Raw genomic sequence first — 22386 nt, 5'->3', positions numbered from 1 at the left:
TTATAAAAATGTTATATGGAAAAATTCGAGAGAGACATTGTACTACCTTTGAAAATCTTTAATAAAAATATTTTTTTTTTAAAAAAAGAGGAAAGTATGCCAAGGGGGGTGGGGAATCAGCAGTTTCCAAAGATACAGGCCATTAAAAAATGTCTGACTGTAAACCAGTCTTCTTGAAAGAATAGGAGAAGGTGGGTTCAGAAAGTCCTGAATCCTTTGGTTCATGAGAATGTTCCTCAAAGCATCTTTTCTGACAGAGCTATAGAGGATTGTTTTCTAGAGCCACAGCACTTATGGGCCACACACTTACCTGCTAGGTGACTGTCTGCTGTCTTCATGATTGGCTCTTCCTCCTGCAGAAAAAAGACAGAAGTTAAATGGTTTTGGGTGCTATGCATAGAAGCCACTGTTGTAGGGTTGCAAGGGAATTATTTCTGCATGATACAGACTATTGAGTTCAGCTACCTGTTTCGCCAAATGAATTCATTATTAACCGGACCCTGCATTCATCACTTGAGGTGCTTCTTTGTGTGCCTCGTGCATGAGAAGCCTGGAGGGTGGCAACATGAGAACAGGCCTTTTTCTGCAGTGGTTCCCCATTTGTGGAACGCTCTCCCCAAGAAGCTCACCTGGCACCTTCATTGCATATCTTTACGCACCAAGAGAAATGGTTTCTCTGTATTTGATGTAATAAAGTTAATACAAAAATTAAAAAAATAAAAAAAATTTAAAAAAGAGAAATGGTTTCTGTAAGGGTTCCTTTATTGTGCAGATATTTACAGTGCAGCTAAAGAAAGAACGTCCAGCTCATCCTTCGGCAGAGTCCGGGAATGACCCCTTCCGGTTCTTTGCCCAGCATAAAAGGTGCGGGGTGCGGAACCCCCGCCTACCCCCTCTGCGTCTTTCCCCCCTGCGCAAAAGGGGAGACGGAAGGGGTGCTTCACTTCCAGCCTCTGCTCGGTGCGAGGGCTCTCTTCCCCTGTCACAGCCCTGACTCTCATTTCCTGCTCCCATCTCCCCCTCCCCACTAGAGGGATCACTGCTTCCCCCAGTGGAAGAAGATGAATTGCTCAGCATCTGAGACGGGGGCTCGCGATACTGATAAAGCCCTGGCAACTCCTTGCCTTCCAGCGAGGGCAGTCCTCTGACAGTTTCTCTTCAACCCGGGTTTGGCTGATTAACATTCTATGGCTTTTTTAATGTGCTCGTGGGAAGGGTTCGTTTTTGATTTATTATGTTACCCCCCCCCCCCCCGGTTTTGTATTTTAATGTTGTGAACTGTCCTGGGATCTTTGGATGAAGGGTGGTACACAAATTTAATAAATGTTCTTCATCTGCAGATCTCAGGGTAGTTCACAACATATACATATAACAACAAAATAAATAATATAATAAACATGTAACATCAGTGGTGCATGAGCAAACAATGAACAGATGCATCTATTTAATATAGCAGTGGGGAACTGTATTTGCCCAGTGGGCCACATCACTAGCTCCCCCACCTCGCACAGGACAACTTTGACAGGCCGATCACCTGGTGTTAAAAGGACACTAGCTGATCATTTGTGCCCACAGGTTGTTAGAGGACTTTGCAAAGCAATCCTCAAGACTTGACAAGCAGCTATTTTGTTGGGTTTTGTGGTGTCCCTTGCGAAGCCCCAAATAGCTTTGTTTGAAATGTGTCACGTGAGGTGTAGGGCAGTGGGCATGGCTTGGCTGAAGTGAGCTTGTGGGCCAGGTGTGGAGATCTGGTGGCCTGGAGGTTCCCCACCCCTGATTTAGTAGATATGGAACATATGGCTGTGCTTGGATGCAACACTAAGACATTGACAGTTGGTGAGGCAACTTACAGGAACATAGGAATCTGCCTTCGACAGTGTCAGACCAGTGTCTGGCTGATTGACTGACTAACAGGAGCTTTCTAGATTCAGGTAGGTAGCCATGTTGGTCTCACACAGTCGAAATAAATAAAAAAAATTGTCCAGTAGCACCTTAGAGTTGGTCTGTAAGGTGCTACTGGACAATTTTTTAAATTATTATTTCAAGGGGCTTTCTCCCATCCTTATCTGTCTCTCCCAACCTTATCTGGACATGCCGGGGACTGAACCTGCGTGCAAAGAAGATGCTCCACCCTTCCCATAATTATCCTACGCACAAGGTAATTCCTGTGTGTGCTTTTAAACACACTTTGAAGATGTTTTTAGCCAGAAAGGCCTCTTACAGTTAGTTGTGCTTATGCAGGCTTAAGACAATTAGCTGAGCTTCTTTTTCATTACTTGAATTTTATTGTCTCCCTGTTATGACTGATATGTTGCTGAAGTCAGGATATTAAATCTATAAAATAAAATAATTCCCTGATAAGAAGAAGAAGAGTTTGGATTTGATATCCCGCTTTATCACTACCCGAAGGAGTCTCAAAGCGGCTAACACTCTCCTTTCCCTTCCTCCCCCACAACAAACACTCTGTGAGGTGAGTGGGGCTGAGAGACTTCAAAGAAGTGTGACTAGCCCAAGGTCACCCAGCAGCTGCATGTGGAGGAGCGGAGACGCGAACCCGGTTCACCAGATTACAAGTCCACCGCTCTTAACCACTACACCACACTGGCTCTCTTATCATTCAGAGGATATGTATAGTGCCTCAACAACATGCCCAAATAAAAAACAAAGAACTCCAGCACTGGTGGTGTCAGAATCAACAAAATGGAAAATATACCAGCTTTGAGGGTAAGAATACATACATATATATGTATACACACACACACACACACGTTAAAAGTATTTGACAGATACTGGTTACGATCAGTTGTGATGACAGGAGGTTACCTTGGTTTGGTCTGGCATCTGGGCTGTCTTCTCATCTCCCCGCAGCGCTCTCTCCCAGAAATCAGTGTCATCACCTGGGTCGCTTTCAGGAGAAGCAGTTGGAACAGGCTCTGGGGTCACTGACCAAACAGGCAAAACAAAGTTTTCAAGTGGGAGCAAAATCATTTGGGCTTACCAAGAGCATTTCTACAATTACACTCAGGATAGAGAATACTCTGCACCACACAAATGCAGATTTCAGCATGTTGAGAATTGCAGTTCCTTTTTACAGGTTTCCAGCTTCCAAATCTGCAAGAACAGGTACTGTCCACTAAAGATGTGAAGGTCCTGTTTCACCCTGAACCTTACCCCCAACTAATGGAAAAAAAAGGATTACAATATATTTTATTTTACAATGATGAACAAAATGTTTAAGACAATCTGTTTATATATTTACTTTTCTAAAATGATTTCTAAGCTTGTGTGACTAGAAGACTTTTATGTGAAATTTTGTACAATATCAGATCATTACAATTCCTGAACACTGAAGCCAACCAAGTCCTGAGTTGTACACTGAGAGCACAACTCTCAAATACGAGAAAAAGATGCATTTCTGCCTCTTGAAGGGCACTGTCATTGTCACAAGAGAACAAAGGCAGGTTCAATGCCTTCTTTGTGGATAGCTTGCCCATCTGACAGAATTGTACCAATAGACATCTGAAACTGCAGAGTGCCCCTGAGGGTGAAGGCATATTGTGTAAGGGTCCTTGCACATTATCCCAACACAAAAATCAGAGGACCGATATGTTTTTTGGCACTGAAGGCCATACAGTGGACCCTCAGGTTACGTTACCTTTGGGTAAAGTACCGTATTTTTCGCTCCATAAGATGCACTTTTTTCCTCCTAAAAAGTAAGGGGAAATATCTGTGCGTCTTATGGAGCGAATAGTGGTCCCTGGAGCTGAATTGCCCAGGGGCCAAAAGAGGATCATGCTTTTTATTTTACAAAGAGAAAAGGGGGTGTTGAAAGGACCCCGCTCAGCAGCTGATCAGTAAGAGATCTGGAGAGAGATAAGAGTCCCGGCTCCCTTTCAGCCCTGCCCCCTTGCCCAGGCCTCCATTGTTGAATGTGCTGCAGAGGGAGGTTGTTTGTTTCCCCAGCGACATGTGACTGGCTGATTAGATTATCTGTCTGGAAACTGTAGAAAAGGCTCCTTTTTCTTTAGAAGCTGCAGAAATGTGAGTTGAACCCCATAAAAACGGGGCTTTTCTTCTTTGCTTTTCCCCCTTTGCAAAAAAAGCTGCAAAACTTTTAGCTGATCCTCAAAAAAACAGGGCTTTTAGAGGAGGAAAACCAGAAAAATGTGTTTTTTTCTTGTTTTCTCCTCTAAAAACAAGGTGCGCCCTATGGTCCAGTGTGCCCTATGGAGTGAAAAATACAGTAACTTTTGGGTTGCGAACGTGGCAAAACCCGGAAGTGTATACTTCCGGGTTTCACCATGCACACATGCGCTCTATTGTGCCGTGCGTGTGCACAGAAGCAGTGCCTCTAGATGCGGACTTTTTTGCTTCGTACGAACCCCTGGAACAAATTAAGTTTGTATCCAGTGGGGCATGTGTCTCTGCCTGGGTCCTACACAAGAGTAGGACACTCCTAACAGAGGGTCTACTGTATTTACAGACTTTTTAAAATGATGACTTGCCTCAGGTTCCATGTGATCACCCCACCCCACAGCTAGATTTCAGTAAGATCCTTGCAGGACTGTCTTGCCAGCTAGTTCCCTACCATTGCCATCTGAATCCTGAACGGCAGAGTTGGGGTCTCGCTCATTCCACAGTCGTGTGTCTAGAGTCTTCAGCTCTTCAGAGATCTCCTCCACTTTGCGCTTTGTGTCAGCTGCAAAAATTTACACAATATACATTAGACGCGCAAACACACACCCCAGTATGTCCAGGTAAGAAACAGGTCATCACCACAGCACCCAATGCAACAAGACAATATTCTCCCAAGCAAGCAGGACTCCTTGGCAGTCAGCACTCAAATACTACCTGGTTTGCTCTCCCTGTGCTATGCGGCTCTTCTGGCACTCGGAGGGCAAAGGGGGCACCAGAAATAGGAATCCTGAAATCCTGTGCCAAGAAAGCTGACATTCTGCCACCAAGTGCCCACGTTACACTGCATACTTTGTTTCGTGTTGGGAGGTGTAGTGTTCAAAATACAAAATGAGATAAAGTCATCCAGTGCTTTTCAGGCTACCGTATATCTCGGCGTACAAGACGACTTTTTGACCCTTTTTTTCCTCCCAAAAGTCGGGGGTCATCTTGTAAGGCGGATACTAAAACCGGGGTACTCTCACCCGTCGGCAGCGCCGCTCTCACCCGGCTCTTCTGGGGCTTCTGACGCAGGGGAGGCCGTCAGAGAGCCTCCCGTCAGAGCGGCAGCCGCTTCGGCGTCCCCGCGGTTCTCACCCGGCCAGTGCTCCTGCTGGTCTTCCAAAAAAGGCTGAGCCGCTTGGGTGCTCGGCCGGCGGGGAGAGGAAAGAACAGCAGCAAAGCCCCACTCGTGCTACTGCTGGTCTACAAAAAAAGGCTGAGCCACTTGGGCGCTGGGCTGGCGGGGAAGGGAAAAAAACAGCAGAAAAGCCCCACAAACGTGCTCCTGCTGATCTACAAAAAAGGCTGAGGGGAGGGGGGGAAACGCAACTCACATCAACACACAGGGAGGGAGGGGAGGGGGAAAAATGCAACTCACAACAACACACAGGGAGGGAGGGAGGGAGGAGGAGGGAGACCCACTGGTCCACTCTGAAGCCCTTCCACCGCCTGCACGTGCTTCATAAAGGAATCTTGGAGCTTCCCTAGGCTTAAGGCCTGCTGAAGAGGGTGATTTCACGTGCAGTCTGAGGATCAAATCAAATCTGATGTTTTTCAAATTTTTATTTGGTGTGCGTTCTAAGAGGGTGAGTATATCACTAAGAGGGTGAGTATAAGAGGGTCTTATAGGGTGAGTATATCACTAACTCTACATTTTAACTGGAAAAGTTGGGGGTCGTCTTATACGCCCAGTCATTTTATACGCCGGAATATACGGTAAGTGGAATTTGAATCCAAGCCAGCAGAGTCTTCACTACACCACACTGCCCCCCCATGCCTATTCTCTCAGCAACAGAGAAGGGAAACGAGGAAAGGGCATCCCTGACCACCAACTCTGTATTCTGTTTCTGCTTTGAGGCCGTGATGCACACAATGAGTACTTTACACCCCATTCAATCTCCTTTAAAGGAGGGGCTTTCGCTTCAAATGCACTTAAAGATACCGGTACTTCTGTCACACTGCTGTATCCTGCCTTGCAAGGGCTAAGTTCTAAAAAGTCCACCAGATCAAAGCGAATAGCGCTGGCCAAGAGGGCACTGATGAGGCCTCCACCCTGACCAGTTGTACTACTTACACACTTGGGCCTTGACATATTCCACATATTCAGCAGGGCTCAGGGCCGGGTGACAGCGGATAGTCTGAGGGGTGGCAGTGGACGGTGGCCGCAGAAATGGGTGGTGGCAGATGCGGGTGGTGTGGATGGTCAGCACGTAGGAGCAGGACTGGGGCTCATCCACACGGGCAATGTAGTCACCCGAACCTTCCTCACACAGAAACTGCAATTTAGATATAGAAAAATAGAGAAAGTTGTTTTACACTGACTCAGATCATAGGGTCCATCTAGCCTAGCACTTTGTGTTCTATTCCTCTGGCAACAAGCAGCTCTGCAGGGCCTCAGGCGCCAAACTTCCCCAGCCCTGGTCCTGGAGAGCCTTTAAAGATGGATATGGCCAAGATTTTGCCTGGGACTCCTGTACCCACTGCGCATGCTCCACCCACTGAGCTACTGCCCTTACCCCCAGGATAACTTTCCATGAGTTGCCGGGAGTGGGAACAGAAGAGAGGCTAATCTAGTTTTGAAAGGCACATGCATGGAATCCAGGTATCTCTGCCAGGGGGAAGGGGGAAGGTCACATTGGTTAAAGAGAGCATGGAGACTCCTCCGAGTCCCTCCAGATGTGGTTGGACTCCCATCAGCCGCAGTTAGCATAGCCAATGGTCAGGAGTGATGGGAGTTGCATCTAGCAAGATATGTAGCGGCACAGGTCCCACATCCCTGGGTTGAAGGGTCAGTTCAAGTTCAAACAGCAGCAGGGTAAATGTATGAGACAATGTCCCTCCATTTCATTCTGTTTCACAATGTGCACTTCCTAACACTTCCTCGGTGGCTACATAAAAGAAGCTGAGAGCCTAATCTATTTACTTAACAGAAGCTGAGAGCCTAATCTATCAATCTATTTACATGCAATAAAATTATTCCAGTAAATAAGTACATTGTGGATTATCACCTATGGTGTAGGGCAGAAGGACCCAATGCTAATTGTCAGGGAAAGCCTGAGTAAGCAGGTGAGTTTTCTATACATGTCAGAAAAACCCTGGCCCTGAGTTGGTCAGAGTTTTATATGTTAACAACAACACCTTAAAAAGGTGGCTTGGCAGCCAATGATCAGGCATTCGCAAGAGGAAAAATGGGGGACAAACTAACATGCATGACAGCACAAGCAGGAAGCTCTTTATAGCTCTCTCCTCTGCATGAAACACATGAACCCATACTCCAAGCATTCCTAGGTCCAACTTCCAACTCTCCACTCAGCATCAATCAAGTCAACTATAGCTCAGGGACTCTGTGGCCCTCCAACTCTCATCAGCCCCAGTCAGCATTATCAATGGCCAGGATTTATGGCAGCTGTAGTCTAGCAGCATCTGGTGGGATACATGGACAATGTCTGTTCCTGCCCATCACACAGCAGGGGACTGCTCCGGCTACCTGAATGGAGTCTTTCACTTGCGCACGAATGGCTCTAAAGGACAAGAGAGCCATACTTCCTTTCCTCTCAACTGCTGACTCAGGAAACTTCCTCACAGTGCAGCCGAGTTCCTTTCCTTACCCTGACTTCAGCCTCCCGGGGCTTCCCATTCAAGTTGCACTTGGATCCGTTGACATAGGTCTGGCTGTGGTAACGCTTCAGCTTGTGCTGCTTGGACGCCTGTGATGCGGGGAGAGAGAGAACCAGAAAACACTCAATGACTTATTTTGGGGGGGGGAGTTTCACTGCTTTGATCCTTTTTATGCCTAATTAGCTGCAAGCCCCTATTGAGCAGAAGCTTTGAGCTGGGCCTAGATGCAAGCAAGAGTTTATTCAGGGACAGCTGCAGGCTGTCCTTAGCGTACCCTCCCCCGAACTGGTGCTCTCCAAATATTGTTGTACTGCAACTCCATCATCCCTTATAATGGGATAGGAAGGCTCCTCAACCAGAGGCTTAATTTGCTTTGGAATGTGACTCAAAGAATTGCCTTGCTCTGCTTTTTTAAACTCCTTGTGCATAGCAAGGAAGGACCTCCAGGCCTCTTCTCTACTTTCCCCACATCTGTTCCTTTCTTCTCCCCACCCCCCAGCTTCCTTCACTGGCAGTATGATTGCCACCATCATCCCTGAATAATTTCAAGGTGGTAGCGGCAGCAGTGGCATCTGTCCCTATTTTCCATCAGAGCAGCCTTCCCCAAACTGGTGCCCTTCCAGAGATTCCTGGACTCCAGCACCCTATCAGCCCCAGCCAACACAAAGCAACTTACAAGCAAAATAAACCCACTCCACATACATGCATTAAAACCAAGGAAAAAAGATACATTAAAAACTTCCCTACCTCTTCTAAAAGGCAAAAAAAGAAGAAGTTAACAACCAAAGGCCTGGTTAAAGAGATATGCTTTTGCTTGTGGCTGCAGTGACCCAAAATGACTTACAAATTGGGAGTTTTCATTGCCATTCCCCTCTACTGATTTCAAGAGTGTTTTATCTCAAGGTATACTAAATCTAAGAGCTTCAGGCTGGGGGAAGAGGGAGGAAAGGTCTATTAAGGAAAGCAAGTGTAACTTATCAGATTTGATTTAAGTCCAGCAGTTAGGAGGTTGGAGAGCTACCTAAGCCTTAGGGATGCTCACTCAAGTTTTTCCCCATTGCATGAAGTGATCAAGGGCATATGGAACACCCACCTTGGCAGTTTCGTTGTCCCAGTCGAATGCAGACTGGTAGTACCCCAGGTACAGAATGTCACCTTTGATTTCAGACTCTGGGGGGTGGGGGAAGACACAGAGAAAGATGAAAAGTGCCACTTGGTTAACTGGAAGCTTGGACCTCAGGCGAGAGTAATAATGATGATGATAACAACATCTTAGCATGAACCAGAGGCTGAGGAAAGACCTGCTTCAGCTGTGCCGCCACAGTGTAAATTCAAGCTATGAATCTGGCTACACTGACCACCACACAAAAAAAACATCCTTGCACTAAAAATAAAACGTTAAATATTCTGGTCTAAGCTAATCACGCCACTAGTTTCCTGACACATATGTTTTCGTTTGCATAAAATCTGTGATTATAGATTAGGGGCTATCCCAGCTAAGAAATGGAAGGGATTAGTACGAAGTAAAGTTTCAGATCTGCATATTGATGCAAAAAGGGAGACCGCACCAGACTGAAGAACCCCACTTCCTTTTGAGAAAACAGCCATGCACCCGATCAGTTCAAAGAAGCTGGAGAGCCATTCCTGGTTTGCTGACATGAACTGCTTCAGTCATCAGCCTTTGACAGTGCTGGAAGACCCCCCACCCTGGCCAAACTCTACAATATGGGGAGACTATGGACCTTCTCGTGATAAGACTGCTGTAAGAATTAACCATGTATAGAGACCTGAGGTCAAGGTTTATTAAAAGGGTGGCACTACACCCATGACACAATTCTGGGGACTTTGGTTGCTCCTTTTCCACTGCAGATCAGCAAACTTTGCAGCTGGGAAGTGGCAAGCTGAATCCAGGGATGGAGCACTGGAGGCTCTCAGATACTGCTGGAGTCCAACTCCCACCATCCCTGGTCAGCAATCATGGGCGTTGTGGTCCAGAGGCCTCTGAAGAGCCAAAGGCTCCCCATCCCTGGCTTAACTGATTATTCATTTCTTCTACACCTTTCATGCCAAAGACCTGTCAGGCTGACTAATATTAAAAGGAAAAAAATGAGCACTGTATCCAGAGGAAGTTGAGTGGAACTCTTTTGAATAATAAGACTTCCTTGGCTTTCTTTTCTAACACAACTCCATTTCACCTCCCAGAAGTCATTTCTGAGACTTGGTGGGCCCTCTGGAACAGCGGGTTATTGCAGCCACCCTCCTGCTCCGCCAATGCACATTGCAGTTGAGAAGCAGGCAAGCATGACTCCCAGACCTGTCTTTGCCACCATCAGCCCACTTCCGTTCTGACTGAATCATATATTCTTCACTGTTGTGGCATTCGGAGTGGGGAGGTTTAAACCTTCCATTACAATGGAGGTGAAAAGAACCCAGCCCGGTTGGGTGAAGTGAGCAAACATGGCCTGGGGGCTGTGGGGCTTGCAGAAGGCTGGATAGGAGGGTCTGGAGGGTCAGAGGCTCCCCATCCCTACTTTGAACCTAAACCAAGCAGATGGGAGAAACCGACAAAAGAGAAGAGAGTACCTTCCGTGTGGTACTGCTGGATGTGCTTCCCGTAGCAGAACTCGTACGTCCACCAGTCCTTGGTCTGAGAGAAAAGGGAGAAGTTAAAGCCTAGGTGATTTGGCTGAAGCAAAAAATCTTGTTGTAAGAGCCCCACTGCATTATAATTCTCTTGAAGTATTACACCCAAATTCCGCAATGCCTAATCATGCAAATGAGTGAAGTGGATATGGAAGTGTTGAGTTTCACTGAAGTTTTGGTTATAAAAGTGGGGGAAAACTCAAGGACTCAGGAGTGGAGAGGGGGATGGGGAGAGAGGGAGAGAGAGAGAGAGAGAGAGAGAGAGAGAGAGAGAGAGAGAAGAATAATCTCAATGGAGTTTTAATAAGGCTGCAAGATTCAAGTTAATATTTTAGCTGAGTACCGGATTCCGGTTCCGCTCTGCCTTAAAGGAGGCAGTCCCTATGACAGCAAGAGATTGTTGGCGAAGGAAAAACATGGATGATTGAGGTTAATCATGCTTGCAAATTCCCCAGGGAATTGTTAACAGAGAGCGCAGGGGTGGCATCCAATGCTTCTCTTCTTGCGTCTGGTCTCCCAACGTTTAATCCCAACCCTTAGCCCAAAGTCACCTTGATAAGGCAAGGAGCCACTTCCATGGGCTTCAGCAGTTCTGAGATTCCAAGTCCACTGTAACTCCGTGGGTGCTCCTCTTTTTCCTGGTGGATCTTCACTGCGGCAGCAGGTAGCCGGCACTCGTACATCTGCTTGTATTTGGATGAGATACTCACCACATCAGACGACTTGCTCTGGGAAGGTATAAGCAAAGGAGCTGGGTGAGAAGAGATACCGTAAATTAGCTGCAGGCAGCAGCCTGACCTCCCCTAAAGGAAAAGGGAGGCAGGAGCCCAGGAGATACAAACAGCAAGAACAGGACTGAGGACGTTTGCCTTTTGGTTTTGATGGAGAACCAGTCTCCAGACACTTTAAAGTGGTTCTTTGGACCCACCATGTGAGCCTGCTATCTCAGTCAACAAGGCTGTCCAGCCACTGGAAACATCACACGGGACAATGGCTAAATCATGAAAGAGTTTTTTATTTAGCAAATTATTTTTAGGGAAATTGCTGTGATGCAACATCTTCCCTCTTGGAGGAGAGTCAGTGGCAGTGGGAAGCACACGTTTTGGCTGGCTACTAAACCCAACCTTGCAGTCTACTGATTATTATATGGATAATATCGCCACAGGGAAAAAGGCTCCATTTGGCCTTCCCTTATTCCTGGTACCAAGATATTTTGGTTGGGTATATTTACAAATGCAGGTGGGCTTGCTTTCAAGTAAACCTGTACAGAATTGAGACTGTAACACGTTTCACCACCTGTCTAGTCACTCTGGGCAGAGAGATGTATATACTCCACATTTATATATACATAATACACACACACCCCCAAGGTAACCCAAATTCTACCCACTATATTTGAAGCAAATCAAGCAATTTGCATCCATGTACATGCAAGTTACAGGGAGGATCAAGGGAGTACAGTCGTACCTCGGGTTCGGGTTGCATACTTTTTGGGTTACAAATTCCCGTAACCCGGAAATGTAACCCACCGTGCATGCGATCCGTGCATGTGCAGAAGCGGCCTGCGCATAGTGTGTTTTCGGGTTACGTACAGCGACCCGGAACCTATTAAGTACGTAACCCGAGGTACGACTGTATATAGGGCAATGAACCCGCTACCAATTGCTTAGCCCCTTCCCATCTTCAACAATTATGCTAGGCATTGCCTACATTTTCCTGCTGATCTTTAGATTACTACTGCAGCCTCTACTACAACTATATGACACCTTTCCTCCAAGGTGCTCAAGGTGGCATACGTGGTTCTCCTCCTCCCTGTTTATCCTTCCAACAACCTTGTGAGGTAAGTTAAAGCTAAGAGGCACTGACTTGCCCAAAGTCACCCATTTGAACCCTGGCCTCCTGGGACCTAGTCCAACACTCAAGAATTAATACAACACAGCAGCTCTAACCAGAGGGGTGAGGAAAACTCTTGCCCACAGGCTTCATTGGGCCCAGCAGAGGCCCTAACAACACCCACAATTACCCTCTAATCATGCCTGCCCCGATGTGACAACGGCACAGTTTTTCACACAAGGACCAATAGTTTCTATGTATGGAAGACGTTCCAGACACCTTGTATTGAAGACCTTGTGTATGGAAGACCTTTACGTTCCTCTCAAGTGCAGATATGATCTGAGCAACACACATTTACATAGCAATAACAGCATGGATCTCCTTCATGGATCTCCTTCATGGATCACTGACTTGTCGTGGTGAAGGGGCTTGGATAACTCAGGGAAGCTATGAGCTATGCCATGCAGGGCCACCCAAGATGGACAGGTCATAGCGGAGAGTTTAGACTAAATGTGATCCACCTGGAGAAGGAACTGGCAAGCCACTCCAGTATCCCTGCCAAGAAAACTCCATGGACAAAGACAACAGGCATATAAAAGTTATGACGCTGGAAGATGAGCCCGTCAGGTCAGAAGGCGTCCAACATGCTACTGAGGAAGAGCGGAGGACAAGTACAAGTAGATTCAGAGCTGATGAAGCGGCTGGGCCAAAGCCGAAAGGTCGCTCAGTTGCGGATATGCCTGGAAGCGAAAGGAAAGTCCGATGCTGTAAAGAAAAATATTACATAGGAACCTGGAATGTAAGCAGTGGAGGATAGGGGTGCCTGGCATGCTCTGGTCCATGGGGTCACAAAGAGTTGGACACGACTGAACGACTGAACAACAACAGCATGTATTCATATTAGCAAAGCAATTATTCACCATTGTGTCCCTCAACAGTCAAACATACAATCAGCAATGATTACTCTACAAACACGCAAAGGACGGCACCAAGGAAAGGTCACCGTGAGCTCAGCTCCAACTGACCAGCCAACTGCAACCAAGCCCTCCAGAACATTCGCAGGTGTACAAAGTACAAGCCAGATTTAGACTGTTGACAGAAAGGGGCTCCTCTTTTCTGCCTGGCAAACAACTTGGCAGAAAGTCAAAACCCTCTCATTCATACAAATCACTCCCTTTTGAAAACTGACGGAGAGACAGGCTCAAGGGCAGAAAAGCATCGGCCACAAAGAACAGTGCGGTGCAGTATAGCAGGGGTAACTTGTTCCTAACTGGAAGAGCACTGTTACTACATCTGTGTTTCTGGGAATTTCTGATGGATCCAGACCAAAATGTATTTTCCAAAAGCTGAGCTCAGTTTTGGGATGAATTAAATGATGCTCACCGTGGTGAGTACCACACTCATTTTTCCTTTGCGGAGCCACAGTTTTCAGAGTGGTTTAACAACTCTCAACACCCTTAACAAACTATAGCAACCGAAATTCTTTGGGGGAAGCTGTGAATGTTTAAAGTGGCAGCATAGCACTTTAAATGTATGGTGAATGTGGCCTAAATCAAGAATCATGATTTGTTGCACCAGATACTAGAGCAGGGGTAGGCAACCTAAGGCCCGTGAGCCAGATGCGACCCAATCGCCTTCTCAATCCAGCCCGCGGGCAGTCTGGGAATCAGCATGTTTTTACATGAGTAGAATGTGTGCTCCTGCATTTGAAGCATGGGAACCCAAAAAATTAAATAATAATTTGGCAGAATTGGAATTTTTCTTTTTTATTGATAATTCTATAAATAATTTGGAATGTAATTTGGAAGGTTTCAATGTGATTTTGATTGGCTGTTGTATTGAAAAGTTTAATAAAAATGATTTGGCAAAAGAAAAGAAAAGAATGTGTGCTTTTCTTTCAAATGCATCTCTGGGTTATTTGTGGGGCATAGGAATTCGTTCATTCCCCCCCCCCCCAAATATAGTCTGGCCCACCACATATTCTGTGGGATGGTGGACTGGCCCACCACTGAAAAAGGTTGCTGACCCTGTACCAGAGGAACAAAGTGGGAGCAAATTCCATGTTCACAGTAACTATTGATTACTGTGATGCATCAACATGGTCCATTCAATATTGCTCTTTTACTCCCCAATATAAACCAGCACCTCAAACCGCCCATATATTTGTTGTGATTTAGAGCTCTCTTAGGCTGCAGTCCTATACCTACATATCTGGGGGCAAGTCCAACTGAACTCAGTTGGGCATATTTCTGAGCAGAAATGTATAGGATTGCGTTGTTGGACAGTTTTTGTGCTGTGGCAGCAATCTACATCTACAAAAAAGCTGGAAAGGTAGCCTCTCAATGTGCCACTGAAATCAAGCTCACTCTATGATAGATTTCGAAATGATATATTTATATGGAAACTAAAACGTGATGTTGGAATTTCATTTTAAGATGCCGCTCGGTAGCTGTGACTAGTGTGCTTTGTTCCAAGGAGATGCCTGCCAGGCCTACCACCACAGACAAACCGCAAGTGAAACCCAAAATTTCCCCAACCACATTGTAAAGGAAGATTTGTCATGGCACACAGTATCTCTTTTGAGTAGCTTACTTAGCCTTACTGTTCTTTTTATCAGGAAGCACCAGTAGATTGAGCACAGTTTAAGGTTTTCAAACAGCTCAGGACCACAACACTTCAATGACTACCTCTTTCCATAGGAACCTAGCCTAAGAGAGATCATCTTCTAAAGCTCTCCTTTGTGTGCCTCCTACTCGAGAGGTCAAGAGAGTGGCAACATGAGAACAGGCCTTTTCTGCAGTGTTTCCCCATCTGTAGAATGCTTTCCCCAGGGAAGTTCACCTGGTATCTTCATTATACAGCTTTAGGCGCCAGGCAAAAATGTTCCTTTTTAACCAGACCTTTGGTTGATTTGATTGACATCCTATGCCCTTTTAAAATGTGGCAGGTTTTTGTGGGGTGGGGGTGGGTTATTGGGTTGTTTTTATTTTGATTATGTATTTTGTGGTTTTATATTCTGATTTTATTTTGTGAACCGCCCTGAGACCTGCGGGTATAGGGTGGTATATAAATAAATAATACTAAATAAATAAATAAAATTCCTTCCAGTAGCACCTTAGAGACCAACGTAAGTTTGTTCTTGGTATGAGCTTTCGTGTGCATGCACACTTCTTCAGAATAGAGTTGGTCTCTAAGGTGCTACTGGAAGGAATTTTTTTATTTTGTTTTGACTATGGCAGACCAACACGGCTACTTACCTGGCTGTAACTAATAATAATACTGATGCACAGCATAATGGTACCTGTTGCTAGGACCTAAGGCTGTGTCAGTTAATGAATCTGGAACTGATAGGGCACGGACCAGTTCAGAATGAACTTACATGGAAGTGAAACTTTATTCTTAAGAATAAACCACCACTGTGCAGGCTATAGCAACATGGAGACATTCTTGCAAATGAATCCAACTAAAATTTGTTGTTGTTCAGTCGTTCAGTCGTGTCCGACTCTTCGTGACCCCATGGACCAGAGCACGCCAGGCACGCCTATCCTTCACTGCCTCCCGCAGTTTGGCCAAACTCATGCTAGTAGCTTCGAGAATACTGTCCAACCATCTCATCCTCTGTCGTCCCCTTCTCCTTGTGCCCTCAATCTTTCCCAACATCAGGGTCTTTTCCAGGGAGTCTTCTCTTCTCATGAGGTGGCCAAAGTACTGGAGCCTCAACTTCAGGATCTGTCCTTCTAGTGAGCACTCAGGGCCGATTTCCTTGAGAATGGATAGGTTTGATCTTCTTGCAGTCCATGGGACTCTCAAGAGTCTCCTCCAGCACCATAATTCAAAAGCATCAATTCTTCGGCGATCAGCCTTCTTGATGGTCCAGCTCTCACTTCCGTACATTACTACTGGGAAAACCATAGCTTTAACTATACGGACCTTTGTTGGCAAGGTGATGTCTTTGCTTTTTAAGATGCTGTCTAGGTTTGACATTGCTTTTCTCCCAAGAAGCAGGCGTCTTCTAATTTCGTGACTGCTGTCACCATCTGCCAACTAAAATTACTAGTCCACAAATAATTTTACTAGCTTATCAGACCACATTTGCCATTGCCCCTGAAGTAAAAAAACAAAGCAAAAACAGATTTGTGAGACTTCCCTGCCTGATCATCTGGAAGGGTCCCTTAGGCTGCGGTCTGATGCATACTGACTTGAGTGTAAACCAGCCTTGTAAATTAAGCCCAGAAAAGTTACTAGCCTGCAAAAAGAAATTGCAAGCCTGTTAGAGGCTGGCAGGAGACAGAGCTCTGCCCCTCCTCCAGTAGCCCATTGCATTTTGATGCAAGGCACATGGGGACCAAATGCTGTGCCCCTCTTCTGCCCCTCTATTGCACTCACCAGCGTAGGATTCTGTTTCACCTATAGCTCACAGGCAAGTGCTTAAGCACAAGGCTGGATTAAGACCCATTGAATCAGAGAGTTGCATCCAGTTAGGTACTACTAAGTGTAGACCCACTGAAATTAATAAACCCAAGTTTCATTCATTGGAATGAAAAGTGGCATATAAATGCAATCAGTCAGTCAGTCAGTCAATTCTGTGCCACCCTGGAAGCCACCATTTAATGTTAAGCACGCCTCACTGCTTGGAATGGCTCTGGTGCAAGTCACTCTGGTGTCAGACGTTACATTTCCTTTTATGATACAGCACTTACAGTACCCAAGCTCCATCACTTGCAACACACAGGAAAACCAGATGGTTAAGCTGTCAATGCCTTCAGGGAGCAGCTACTTCTATTAGAGAAAATACAAAACCGTGTATATCACTGGAAGAATAGCATAAACAGTTTGTGTGAACAAACTGTAAGAGCTGATTATCTTCGCCCAGATAACATTTCGGTGGAAGTAGCTAAGGCATCAAGCTCTCCATGGATTACTATCCCCTTAAGGAGGAGGCAAAGGCGGTGCAGAGAGAGGAGGCAAAGGCCGGGCTTTATCATCAGCCAGCAAGACAAGTATCCTGAAGCTGAAATGTGCCACCAGAGGAGCCAACACACTGGACAAGGTCTATTCGAATATAAAATATGGTTGTAGGGCTTTACAGCTCCCACATTTGGACCAGTCCAACCATATGTCTTTGTTCCTTGTACCAGCATACATCCCTCTCAGGAAATGGGCTCTCACTCTAACAAGGACTGTTAATATCTGGCCTGAATGTGCTACTTAGCAGCTGAAGGACTGTTTCATGAGACCTGGAGGAGGATATGGTGGAAGTTCTGTGCTATATCAATTGCTATATGAATACTGTTTTTATGTTGTTTTTAAGGGATGGCATCCAATTTCATTGTACTTGTACAATGACAATAAAGAAATCTTATCTTATCTTATCTTATAAATATGAAATTAAACTGACAATATCATAATGCAAAGGGCATTTATAAATATTTCATCAGAGGCAAACCTATATATGCTTTAAATCATCAAAGTATTGTTGTTACCAAAGAAAAGTCCAGACCTTGAAGAAACCGTTGGTGAAACGGGAAGTTTTAAGCTAGCCACCCGTCAGGAGAACACACCCACATGTTGGAGGGATTCTGAATAACCTTCCCCAACATTGTGAGGATGGACCTACGCGTCTGATAGACATTTGCTATACCATCTTCATCATTATATTGAACATTATATGGCACTTTGTATTTTTGCACTTTGTAATTGCACTTTGTACTAGCACTTTGATGATTTAAAGCATATATAGGTTTGCCTCTGATGAAATGCCCTTTGCATTATGATATTGTCAGTTTAGTTTCACATTTATGCTATTCTTCCAGTGATATACACGGTTTTGTATTTTTTCTGAGGTACAGATACCGTGACTGTCTGTTGTTGTTTCTACTTCTATAAGAGAGGCTCTTTTTCTTCTGGAGAAGGGATGCAGTTCTACAACAGATACATTCTTATAAGAGTCAAAACACCACTAAAGCAAAAGGAGGTACACCCACACTTGTGCTAATGAAACATGACTCCTTATGTAAAACAGAATATATTAGCCAGGTTTTTTTTTTTAACTATATGAGACATCAGTATCAAAAATCCAAATACTGCAGAATCACAGAAGAGGGGAAGTTCATCACTGAGAGGGCGTGGAATGAACACACTGTGTAAATTACAGTCATTTGTTTATGTTGCAAGTTTCAAACTCCAGTAGTCAGAGTCACGGTTGGGCAGCTGACATCTTGGTGCTTCAGGAAGCATTGCTTTCAAAACAGTAGACATGCAATTGAGGGTGTACCAGAGCGGCATAAATAGTTTCCAGGATGTACACATAACTGATTGCTAACTAAGATACTGGTGCAGAGCAGCTTTCTCCAACCTGGTACCTGCCAGATGTTTTGGATTACAACTCCCATCACCCACAGCATGCAAAGCCAATGGTATGGGATGATGGGTGCTGTAGTCCAAAGCCCCTGGAGGGCACCAAACTGGGGAAGGTGAGTGCAGAAGATGCCTACAGCTGGGTACTCCCACTTCAAGACTACAAATTTTCTACCAAGACCTGTCCCATTAACTGAAGCAGCAAGTTTCCCTTAAAACAAAGGCTACTGCTGTCCTATAAATATTGCCTATAAATAAATCTCAGGAAAATCATCTGCATCATACTTTGAGAAACTCAGGTCCTGCTCAGTTCTGCCACCTTGAAAAAGACCAGACCCTCCATGGGTCTGTTGCCTCTAAGAAGGCAGGAAGCAAAGAAGAAAGAAGAAGAGGAGAGAGAGAGAGAAGAGCCATTTGGCTCCGCCAGGTTTAAGTCAGTCCTCTGTAAAAACCACAAAGGAGATCAAGGACAACAGCACTCAAGCCACTTAAAATAAGTCTTGTAATTCAAATTCCTCAGGGTCAAGTACAACACAGATGATGCAAGACTCAGGTGTGATGATGCAACCCTTGCTAGAGTAGTAAACATACACTGAAGCCACTGTTCTTGAAAAGGGCAAGGGATGCAAGCAGCTGTAGAAAACAGAGCAGCAGTCAAGGAGCCTGAACAGGATGATTAGGGTTTGAGTGCCCACTGCTACTGTATTATGTGTCCACAGTCAAACATCATCAAATATACCATGAAGCCAATAACATCCTATCTAAAGGGCAAGGGTGAGAGCTTTTTACAGATCCTACATGCGTTTTGGGAGGGGTGGGCTACAGACACATAGGGAAAGTGCATCACCTCCTTTAAACTACAATCAGAACTACATTACATTTATAATGACGACAACTACTAAGCAAAGGAATCCAAATCCCAATCCACCATGTTGTATGGAGAGGGAAGGAGCACTCAATATGAACACCAAAATGGCAGACAGAAGCTACAACTGGTGGTAGCCAGCAGGAAACCCCAAATTATGGTGTTTTGGACTGAGCTGGCACAGAACTGGCTGGATTCTGTGCTAATTCTGCTACTGCCATAAGACGGCAACAGGCCTGACCTGTGTCTGTTTGCTGCACCAGCCTGGGGCTTGGCACAGCAAAGAGGTATTTTCCCCTGCCTCTGTTGCCCACACCATGAGCAGTAGGACAACAGAAGAACCCGTGGCTACACTATGCCACGATGTCCAGCCACTGCTAGCCAGGGGTGCTGCATGACTGCTTAGTTCATTACATTTTTAAAGAAGTTTTCAATTTGAGTTATCCATGAGTTAGCCAGGATAGGCACTCAGCCTCTTGAACACCATTATTATGTTAAGTGTATATTATATTAAATAAAATAAAATAAAATATAGATGACTACAAATATGTAGAATTTAATTTAGTTGTTACGTGACTGTAATTAGCCCAAGCTGATTTCTTGGCAGCTGTTGTAACTGTCTATGGCATTTACCTCAAGGTTGACTAGCCTGTGGCCGTCCAGATGTTGCTGAACTCCAACTTCCATCATCCCTGACCATTAGCCATGCTAGCAGGGGCTGCTGGGAGTTGGAGTTCAACAACATCTGAAGGGATACAGGGTTCCCAGTCTTGTATTACACGACTGGTGAAATGGTCAATTATTTTTCTGAAGTAATTAAAAGTTTATTATTACATGAATATTATTCACGTCCTTTATGGCATATATCTACCTTGGCCACTTCTTGAAGGGTGAGGTACTGTTCCTCTGAAATAGGAATGGGGAAACCTGTGGCCCAACTGACATGGAAGCATTCCAACTCCCATTATTCCCAGCAATCATATCCAATAGTCAGGGATGATGGAACCTGTAGTTCAACAATTTCTGGGAAGACCAAAATTTCTCTATTCTGGTCTCCCAAGGGAAGCTCACCTACCACCATAATTACATGTCTTTAGGCACCAGTCAAAAACATTCCTCTTTACCCAGATGTTCATCCATTAAATAATCTATGGCCTGTTAAATGTGGAGAGGGGGGCTGTTACTATGGTTATTTTATTATTATGCTGTGTATAATGTTTTATTATTCTGCATAAAAATGTTAATGTTGTACACCACCCAGGGATCTTTGGATAAAGTGTGGTATATAAACTGAATACATAATAATAAATAATACAGTAATTTAAAATAATATCTTGCTACACTTTAATGGGACAGAGGACCCTTACCTGTTGTTTATTGCAGACAGATTTGTTTTATTTATTCATAAAATTTGTTACCTGGCTCTTCATTGCAAATAACCCCCAAAGCGAGGGTACAATACTTCAGTGTTTTTCAACCACTGTTCCGCGGCACACTAGTGTGCCGCGAGATGTTGCCTGGTGTGCCGTGGGGAAAATTGAAAAATTCAAGAGAATTACTTTATATATAGTCAATATAGGCACAGAGTTAAATTTTTTAACATTTTCTAATGGTGGTGTGCCTCGTGATTTTTTTCATGAAACAAGTGTGCCTTTGCCCAAAAAAGGTTGAAAAACACTGCAATACTTATAAAACGCAGCAAAAAACAACAACCACCACACAATGAACCCATCGACAAACAATAAAGGCGGCATCAGACACACAAGAGATCCAACAGGACCTGGTCGGGGGCGGCTCTGGGGGGAGGGGGGGGTCGTCGCCCTGGGAAGCCTCTTGTTGCGAGCAGCGCCTTTTGGCACCTCAGAAGCCTGGAACGAGTTTATTATGAAGGGGCGAGAGCCGTATGGCGGCGGCGGCGCCTGAGGAGGCGGACTCGGGCCCGCGGAACCTTCTGCCACAGTAATGACGACGACGACAACAACAACAACAACAACAATGACCGCAGGTCTTTCCCGAAGCGCCGCAAGACTCCTTTTGCCGCTTCTCCTGGAATCTCCGGCGCTTCCCTGCCCACCACCATCGCCTCAGCTCGGCCCAGCCAGCCATACCTGCCCGGCCATCACGGGCTCGGCGCCGATTTCAATTCCGTACTTCAGCTCGCTGAGCTCGTGGAGGTTGAGCACGCCCAGCGCCTCGCTGAGCCCCAGCGCCAGAGCCCCGGCCAGGAGGAGCAGCCAAGGCACCGAGGACCCCGAGAGGCGTCGCGCCGGCGCCATCTTCCTCGCACGGTTCCCCTCCGGCTTCTTGCCTTTACTGGCGGCCGCCGCAGAGGCTACTTCCGCCCTTCCTCTACGGGAGGGGGCGGGTCCGATGCGCGGGAGCCTTTCCATTGGCTGCCGGAAAGGGCGGGGGAGTGAAGCGTTCGTCGGAGAAAGCTGGTAAAAGGGGATTGGGTCGCTCCCGTCAGCCAATCAGGAGAGCGAGCGCCCGTGTCGGGCTGCGGCTAAGCGAGGAAGAAGCGCGTCGCGGAACGCTCAGCTCGGCGCTCGGCCGCCCGAGGCAGCCAATCAGAACAGCGAGCGCCTGCAGGAATAGACGCGGGCTGCTGCGCAATCCCTAAATACCGCTTGACGGCGCGGCCAGCTGCCTACAGCTGCGTGGTTCCGTGTTTTGTTTTGTTTTTAAAATCTAGATAATTTAATCCAGATTATTTCTACACCGCTGTTACTGCTCTGTGGAAGCACGGTGATATTGACTACTGTATTGTATAATGCATTTAAAGTATAGTTTTAATTCACATGTGGTGGACGTGCAAAAAGATCAGAGAATTTGGGAACCTTGTATATGAGGAACTCAAAAAGCTTTTTGGGTTAACTTTCTTTAAAAAGCCAGAA

The 22386-nt window shown here is 45.7% G+C and overlaps 1 protein-coding gene across 3 annotated transcripts in view; it reads right to left on the bottom strand.

The window, feature by feature from the left end:
• OS9 (OS9 endoplasmic reticulum lectin) overlaps positions 1-21788 on the bottom strand; it is a 36138-nt gene extending 14350 nt beyond the window's left edge. For 2 of the 3 annotated variants that reach the window (XM_033137782.1, XM_033137791.1), the window contains exons 1-9: positions 21601-21787; positions 10989-11165; positions 10378-10441; positions 8888-8964; positions 7785-7883; positions 6251-6452; positions 4589-4699; positions 2824-2942; positions 311-353 (exon numbers count right to left, since the gene is read on the bottom strand). In XM_033137782.1, coding sequence (XP_032993673.1) covers positions 311-353; positions 2824-2942; positions 4589-4699; positions 6251-6452; positions 7785-7883; positions 8888-8964; positions 10378-10441; positions 10989-11165; positions 21601-21768 — 1060 coding nt within the window. In that variant the 5' untranslated portion in view covers positions 21769-21787. Of the gene's footprint in view, positions 1-310; positions 354-2823; positions 2943-4588; positions 4700-6250; positions 6453-7784; positions 7884-8887; positions 8965-10377; positions 10442-10988; positions 11166-21600 lie in introns of all 3 variants that reach the window. The other variant, XM_033137799.1, reaches the window with a different exon arrangement.
• Between the last annotated feature and the right edge of the window lie 598 nt (positions 21789-22386).

Source organism: Lacerta agilis, chromosome 2, assembly GCF_009819535.1.
Source record: "Lacerta agilis isolate rLacAgi1 chromosome 2, rLacAgi1.pri, whole genome shotgun sequence".
NCBI lineage: Eukaryota > Metazoa > Chordata > Lepidosauria > Squamata > Lacertidae > Lacerta > Lacerta agilis.
This window is presented reverse-complemented; position numbering and strand designations above follow the sequence as displayed.